Genomic DNA, 8436 nt, shown 5'->3' on the forward strand with positions numbered 1-8436 from the left:
CCAGAAGGAAGCTGGTGCCCTACTGACCTTAGGCTTAAGGTGGATCCGAGGCCTGAAGAAAAGGGGGATGGAGCAAACTGTGTGTGGCAGGGTCGGTAGCACAAGAGTGCAGCGGGCTCTTCCAATCTCAGCTGACACCGCCATAACCTTCCATCGGGGCAATTCATCAACCACTGTAGATCACAGGCCTGGCGCCAGGTTTTAGGCTCAGCAGGCGCCAGAGTCAGCATAAGTGACAGAACCAGGGCTGCCCTCATAGTGCTCCTGAGGCTGCAGAGTGGGACAGTCTGACCTGAGAAACTGCAGTTTGGGCTGTGTGGTTGGAGAACTTGGGGTTGATTCAGATTTGAAGAGAGAATAGAAATGTGGGAAGGGACTCTCAGAAGTAGGAGTAGCTGATTCTAGAGACCTGTTTTACCTGCTCTAGGCTCTGTGGCTACTATACATCCCTCTAGAAGCAGCTCCAGTTTTATCCCCAATTATCCCAGTTCACTTTCAGTGATTTCAAAAGATGCTTGGACTCAGAATTTAGCATCTCCAGGTCCCTCTGATTGTTGCCTTTTTGGACTGAATGAATTCACTGAGGAGGTGGATAGTAAGTAAATCAGCAAACAAGAGCAAGAATGTGTCCTATAAATGGTAAGTGCACTAGAGAAAAGAAAACAGGATGATAATGCAGAGTGCCAGGGGGGCTGACTCAACAAGATGGGGAGACAGGCTTCTCTCTGAGGTAACTTTGGAAGGAATTAGGTAGTGGCAAATTGACATAAGGGGTGCCCCAAGTAGCAGGGACAGTAGGCACAGAACCCCGAGACTAGTTAAGTGCTCAAGAGATGAAAGGTGTTGAAGGGAACCGAGTGAAGTAGGTGAGTGCGTTAGCTACTCTAATTCACCTATCTTCAGTCTAACTCTGGGTCCTCACTGCCTCCCCCCACCCTGACAATAATATTCCAGCCTTTAGCAATCCCACAGGCCAATATATATAGCTTGGAAACATTTTGTTTTCCAGCAAACCAACTCACTTCCTTGCCTATCATCATCTAAGAAAATGTGGCAGTTTCTAGAACAAAGTTCTTATTAGGCTCCTTATCGACCCCCTCCCCATTTCGAGATCCTTTAATGATATGCACTCTGGCATGGAGATACCCCCATGGTTCTCCTGGAGCAGATAACTCCCCCCCCCCCCCCCCCCCCCCCCGCGAGCACACACACACCCCTTTGTGGCAATTTCCACTGTGCTGGTCCCTGCTCTTCTTGTGACCCTGCGGGCACTGAACTTGGCAAGATGGCCCTGTAGAGTTCACTGGGATGTCACGGCCCGGCCTGCAGGGGTCACAGGCGGGTCAGGCCCGAGGGTTGGGAATGGGCCCCAGGTCACGCCCCCATCGCTAGCTCCGCGGTGCGGCTGCAGGCTCAGTCCCGAATGGGGCGGGCCGGGAGTTACTGAGAATTACTTCCAGCGCGTCTTGCCCGGGATCCTGCAGCTGCCCAGAAGCTGGCTGGCAGTGTTTACTATACAGCTTTCAGGTCCTTGGAGGAAGCGACCCTGGGTTAGAGCCTTCCCTGAAGCCTTTTAAATGCCGGGCAGAATTAGAGGACGTACGAACTCACCAAAAAGCTGTGGTCTTGGGACAATTTTTGGGGGGGAGTGGGGGGCTGCGACTCTGCCTTTCCCTACCTCGCCTGCTTTTCTGGATCACGTGGACCGCCGAAGGCCAGGAATTTAACAAGTTCTCAGGATCAAAGAGTGTCCCATCTCCAAGAGAGCCTTCCCAAGGCGTGCGGAGTGCTCCTTGGAGACCCAGCGCTGGGTTTTAAATAAACCTACATAAATAAACCTACAGCGTTGTTTCGTTTTCAGCGCAGCGAATGCAGACGGAATCCGTGGGCAGCCGGGAGCGCACGTGCGCTCCCATCAGTGTCCCAGCCCCCGACCTCAGCCGCAATAGCAGCTGACTGCAATTGGGTGAAGGCCAAAAGGCCAGGTCCCCAGTAGAAATCCCCTCAACTCTTTCATCAGCGGTGGAAATGCCTGGGCTTAGGATCCAACACCCCTCTCCTTTGGGTGGTTTGAAACTGGGTGGGAGCTGGGAGAGGCAAGAAAGGCTCCACTGCCAACATGTCCAGGTCACCCAGGGAACTAGCGTGCCAGGAAATGGGGGTCCAGGGGAAGGGAGAATATTGGAATCCAGAGGCTCTTTTTGGAAACTGACAACTACCTCGGGGTGCAGACAGGTCGCCTCCGTATTGAGGAGGAAACCAGCACACGGATGTGTGGTGACTTGCCCAATGTCACAAAAGTAGAGACGAAGCCAAGACGCAGTGCCCAGACTCCCGGACTTTCTTTCCTTTGCGTTTCCTGCCTGGGCTAAGGTCCATTCCTCATCTTCCCCCTCCCCGCCCCCCACTCACCCTCCATCCCTGGCCAATTGGGCTGCAAAGCTCCAGGGACCCCAAAATCTCCTTGGATGCAGTCGTATCCCAGAACTCCAATTGTCCAGCGGCGACGCACTGCTCTTGGGGTTCCCCCATCCCGGCGTCAGAGCCAGGGGCTCAGTTTTTTGCAGAGTTGCACCTGGTGTCCTCAGGTACCTGCAGACTATCTCTCTCAAGTTCTTAAGCAGGACTTCATTAGTGTCGGCCTCCAAAAGGGGTCTGGGGGGTCTAGCTGGACTCCCTGCGACTTCCTTTTGGGTGCTGAACATGGACTTGTCCGCAGAGGTCCTTGGAAGAGTGGGAAGAGCTGCGTTTCCACACGTCTGTGGGACCAGGCAGCTGGACCATCAGTGATCGCGCGTCCCTTCGCCTCTCCAGCAGGTGGACACGCGGCGCTCGGGGCTCCTGTAAATGGAAATCCAGTGAAGGCAGAAGCTCCCGGCTGGAAACAGCCGGTCGGACTTACCGGGAAGAATTCCAGAGAGACCGCCTAGCAGCCCGGGGCTTGGAGTTTCTCGCTCCAGGGAGCCCAGTTAAGCCGCGGCTGCGGCCTGGGAGTTCCGCACACCTAGAGAGGGGGAGGGGGAGGGGGGCTTCCCCCAGCCCAGCACCCCAGGAGGCTCCGAGAGGGAAGCGGCCGCCGCCACCTCTGCCTCGGCGCAGAACAAACGGTTAACGATTTTGGGCAGTGCCTCGCGGGGGGAGGAGTCAGGGGCCCAATCCGCAATTAAAGATGAACTTTCGGTGAACTAATTTGTCTGACCAAGGTAACGTGGGCAGTAACCTGGGCCGCCTATAAAGCGGGCGCGCGGCGGGGTTCGCAGCGCTGGCGGCGGCAGGTGGCGCGGGAGGCTGCGGGCACCATGGGGCTCCCGGCGCTGCTGGCCAGCGCGCTCTGCACCTTCGTGCTGCCGCTGCTGCTCTTCCTGGCCGCCGTGAAACTCTGGGATCTGTACTGCGTGAGCAGTCGCGACCGCAGCTGCCCCTTCCCTTTGCCTCCGGGGACCATGGGCTTCCCCTTTTTTGGAGAAACATTGCAGATGGTGCTGCAGGTAAAGGAGCTCGAAGCGGGACGGGCTCGGCTCTGGGCTCCCGCGGAAACCCAGGTGGGCGTCCCTCGGGAGGGAGGCGACTGGAATCGGGGCTCCCCGGCGCCCCCTCACGCCCGCTTCTCTCCGCCTCCTTTCCTCTCTCAGCGAAGGAAGTTCCTGGAGATGAAGCGTAGGAATTACGGCTTCATCTACAAGACGCATCTGTTTGGGCGGCCCACGGTGCGGGTGATGGGCGCGGACAACGTGCGGCGCATCCTGCTAGGCGAGCACCGGCTGGTGTCGGTCCATTGGCCCGCCTCGGTGCGCACCATCCTGGGCTCCGGCTGCCTTTCCAGCCTGCACGACTCCTCGCACAAGCAGCGCAAGAAGGTGAGAACCGGGGCCGGATGGTGGCGCACCTGGTTGAGTGCACATGCTGCAATGCACGAAGACCCAGGTTCGAACCCCTGGTCCCCATCTGCAGGGGGAAAGCTTTGGAGTGGTGAAGCTGGGCTGCAGGTGTCTCTCTCTCTCTCTCTCTCTTTCCCTATCTCTCCCCCATTTCGCTCGATTTCTGACTTGTCTCTATCCAATAAATAAATAAAGATAATAAAAATATTGAAGAAAACAAAAGTGAGGACCGGGGTGACAGCTCCCGGGCAGGAAGAGTGACCAGCAGTTGCAGGGGTTCAGGGAGGTGGATGGTGCAAGATGAGCCCTTGCCACAGGAGGTGTCAGGCTGGGACCATGTCAAGCTCAGTTATTATTATTTCTTTTTCTTTTTCTTCCCATGTCCAAGAAGCGAGTGTTTTGGGTCTAGTATGGTAGAACTGGGGTCGTTAATAGGGAAGGCGAGAGAGCTGGCTAGGGTCCGACTTTAACACCCCCGTTCTCGGGACTCAGGTGATCATGCGGGCCTTCAGCCGGGATGCACTCCAGTGTTATGTACCGGTGATTGCAGAAGAAGTGGGCAACAGTTTGGAGCAGTGGCTGAGCTGCGGCGAGCGCGGCCTCCTGGTCTACCCGCAGGTGAAGCGCCTCATGTTCCGAATAGCCATGCGCATCCTGCTGGGTTGCGAGCCCAGCTTGGCTAGCGGCGGAGAAGCCGAGCAGCAGCTGGTGGAGGCCTTCGAGGAAATGATCCGTAATCTCTTCTCTCTGCCCATCGACGTGCCGTTCAGCGGGCTGTACCGGGTAAGGGTGGCGTGCAGGGCGCGGAGCTACTGGCTGCCCCCCCCCCCCAGTCCACGCACACGCACACACACACGAGGCGGGTGCGGGGCGGCTGCTCACCGCCGCGCACCCTCTGTATTCAGGGCGTGAAGGCGCGGAACCTCATCCACTCGCGCATCGAGGAGAACATCCGCGCCAAGATCTGCGGGCTGCAGGCGGCGCCAGCGGGCGGCGGCTGCAAAGACGTGCTGCAGCTGCTGATCGAGCACTCTTGGGAGAGGGGAGAGAGGCTGGACATGCAGGTGAGTGGCAGGTTCCGGGAGGCACTTGCAGAGTTTAAAAGCACAGATCTCATAAACGCGTTTTCGGGAGTCCACCCCACCCCCTAGGACCGCTCCCAAAGCCCACGGCACGTGGGAGCTGCTATTCAGAGTGGGCAGTGAGTGCAGACCCTAGGGTGGCATCTGGAAAGCTGAGGCAATCCGGAAGGTGGGGACAGTGGGGTCCCAGAGCTGTAAGAGAGACTAGGGTGAAAAGGGAGTGACACCCCCCCCCCCCCACACACACACCTAGCCCTTCCAGGTTTTAAACGGAAAGCTGGAGTTTGCGAAGTACAAGTTATACTAGGATATTTGAGCACAACCAAGGCTTTTAATTCTGAAATTTCCAGTAGAAGGATCTTACTGGCCATCCTATATCTATCTCTTTCCCTTCTTCCTTCCATTCCTTTTTTTTTCTTTCTTTCAGCTGAGCACTCACTGTTCAACAACTGGCTTATGGTTGTGGAAGGGTAGGTGGGGTGGTGGTGGTGGTGGTGGAGGGGACTGAATCTGGGACCTCAGACCTCAGAGCCTCAGGCATAAGAGTCTTTTTCTGTACCCATTATGCTGTCTCCCCCACTTCCTACATTTTTTCTTTTGGTGTTTCTTTCCTAGACTTCTAGTCCTTCCCATTTTCCTTGCAGAGCCAATAGTTGGTTCTGAGTAACAGCTCTGTTAAATTGCATGGCGATTTGAAAAAATAAAATAAAGTAAAAATAAAATAAATATCCCTCCTTTTTCCACTCTCAGGCACTAAAGCAAACTTCAACTGAACTCCTCTTTGGAGGACATGATACCACGGCCAGTGCAGCAACATCTCTGATCACTTACCTGGGCCTCTATCCTCATGTCCTCCAGAAAGTGCGGGAGGAGCTTAAGAGTAAGGTAGGAGGACTGGGGGGGAGGTAGGGCTGTTCCCATTAGTTAATGAAATTGTGTTTCCTAACCAACTTCCCAGTATGCTTGTTGCCTCTCATGTGTATTCTCAAAGCACAGGGCAAGAGGGTGGCCCAGCTGCTGGAGAAAGAATTAGCTTTGTGAATAGAGGGGAGGGACTATTGAGCCATGGTCCTACTTGGACAGGGTCTGAACTTGTTATATCCTTGCCCTATCTCACCTTTTGTAGAACTTTGAAAGATCTCAGATAGGGTCCACAATCTTGTGAAAAGGAGGCCTGTAATTGGCGAAGGCAGAGGAGCTGTTGGTAGTGGTGATGGGGAGAAGCTTGCTGGTGATAACATTCCCTTGGAATTGTAAATAGAGAGTGGCTTTGGGCTAAAGGGTGGAGGCAAATGGTCACTAGTTGCTCCCTGTTTACCCCTTACAGTCTCCCATCATGGGGCCATCTGGGTTGTGCTACCTCTTAAGCCCTATGTTCATCTGCTGGTCTGACTTTATGGGAGTACAAAATAACCATTCACTTCTGTATGACTGTTTTGATAGGGCTTACTCTGCAAGAGCAATCAAGACAACAAACTGGACATTGAAATTTTGGAACAGCTTAAATACATTGGGTGTGTGATTAAAGAGACCCTTCGCCTGAATCCCCCGGTTGCAGGAGGATTTCGGGTGGCTCTTAAGACATTTGAATTAAATGTGAGTTAAGAGTTCCCCCCCCCTCCAATATATTATTATTATTATTATTTTACTATGGTTTTCAGTCCCCTTTTGCTTCCCTGTGCAGTGGTTTTGATGACTTTGTCCTGTTTCATGTGGAGGCAAAGTTCAGCAGTCTGAATGAATGTCTATCTCGCCACCAAACCCTCTTATCAGTGACAACTTTTTGTTACTTAAAGGTAAATTTGAGTTTGTCAGTCTATGAAACTTCATATCTCTCTCTCTTTTTTTTTTTTTTTTTGGGCAGGGATACCAGATTCCCAAGGGCTGGAATGTTATCTATAGTATCTGTGATACTCACGAGGTGGCAGATATCTTCACCAACAAGGAGGAATTCAATCCTGACCGATTCATGCTACCTCACCCTGAGGATGCATCTAGATTCAGCTTCATTCCATTTGGAGGAGGCCTTCGAAGCTGTGTTGGGAAAGAGTTTGCAAAAATCCTTCTCAAAATATTTACTGTAGAGTTGGCCAGGCATTGTGACTGGAGGCTTCTTAATGGACCTCCTACAATGAAGACCAGTCCCACCATGTGCCCTGTGGATGATCTCCCAGCAAGGTTCACCCGTTTCCAGGGGGAAATCTGATGGGTGTGAATGCCCTGACCATGGACTTTATTTGAAAGTGTATATAGGAGATTTTACATAGTCTCATGTTGAGTTTATTATATTTAATTTCTAAATGTATATTACCATATTTATGTGTCTCTAGCATGGTACCACAACTTTTAAATATTAAAATAATGAATTTGTATAGTTTCCAAATAAAGTAAAAACTGAAGATGCTTGTCTTGTATTTAAGATTTCCATAGTCCAGGAGGCAGCACAGTGGATAAAGCACCGGACTCTCAAGCATGAGGTCCCAAGTTCAATCCCCAGCAGCACATGTACCTGGGTGATATCTCTGTCTCTCTCCTCATATCTTTTTCATTAATAAATTAATAAAATTTTAAAAGAAAAAAAACATTTCCATGGGGGAAAACTCATCCAAACAATTATACTGAACATACTTAACCAGATTTCTAAATGTCTACACTGGTGACTTTGTTACCTGTGTCTACCTGTTTTCTGTGGAGAAGTAAGAAAGCTTAGTTGTAATTTTTACTTCTTAAGCATTCTTAGAAAAAATGTATTATATGTGTGTATCTGCCATTCCATAGTTAAGCTTGCAGATTTTTCTGCCGTAATTTTTATAGATTTTACAAGTAGAGGATGCAAGTTAATTTTAGAAATTTTAAAACAATTTGTTTTACTTTTGGAAAGAGTGCCTATGAAAAGGTAACACTTTGAGGTCTACCACATTTTAATGTAACTTTGTAGAATATAAACTTAGTCTACTTAATAAACATAAGAATCCATATTGTCATATACCATCACCAGCATGGATTTCAGCAGTTAAGACAAAGTCATTCACTTTAGTTGTGCCTAGTCATTTACTAAAAGAAGACTGAAAAAAAATTCATTGACATGTTTCTTTTATTCAGAAGTTGCATTGGAAAATAAAATTTCAATTGGATAGTTTGCTAATTTAGATAAGTGATTCCAGGTTTTCCTTATTGAAAATTAGGCGAGAGGCATAGATCTAGTAAACTGACAAGATAAAGATTTTTTTTTTTTTTTATCTATGCCAGGCAATAGGGTGTGAGCCTGACACGACTGATAAAATGGCCTAGTCATGACCCTGTGAACCTTGGCTAACCTCCGTGAAAGCACAGTTTTGTTACATTTCTGACCCTGGCATAACCATGTTCTGAGCTGAAGGCCAGACTCAATCCAGAAAGGTTAGCCCCGGTAAATTGCTTGTGCAAGCACATTTTCAGTTTGGAAATGGCACAATCTGCTTACTGAACCTCTGATG

At 50.8% G+C, this 8436-nt stretch overlaps 1 protein-coding gene across 2 annotated transcripts; it reads left to right on the forward strand.

Annotated features, from left to right (window-relative positions):
- Nucleotides 1-3264: 3264 nt before the first annotated feature.
- Nucleotides 3265-7363, forward strand: LOC103107952 (cytochrome P450 26A1). Of its 2 annotated transcripts, none has more exons than XM_007516790.2 (7): nucleotides 3265-3488; nucleotides 3633-3857; nucleotides 4371-4661; nucleotides 4784-4942; nucleotides 5711-5845; nucleotides 6404-6556; nucleotides 6825-7363. In XM_007516790.2, the coding sequence occupies exons 1-7, from the start codon at nucleotides 3300-3302 to the stop codon at nucleotides 7164-7166; spliced, it is 1494 nt and encodes a 497-aa protein (XP_007516852.1). In that variant the 5' UTR covers nucleotides 3265-3299; the 3' UTR covers nucleotides 7167-7363. The 2 variants fall into 2 exon arrangements, with proteins under 2 accessions (XP_007516852.1, XP_060047914.1); XM_060191931.1 differs by having other exon boundaries at nucleotides 3276-3488; nucleotides 4497-4661.
- Nucleotides 7364-8436: the final 1073 nt, after the last annotated feature.

Source organism: Erinaceus europaeus, chromosome 1 (genome assembly GCF_950295315.1).
Source record: "Erinaceus europaeus chromosome 1, mEriEur2.1, whole genome shotgun sequence".
NCBI classification, from domain to species: Eukaryota; Metazoa; Chordata; class Mammalia; order Eulipotyphla; family Erinaceidae; genus Erinaceus; species Erinaceus europaeus.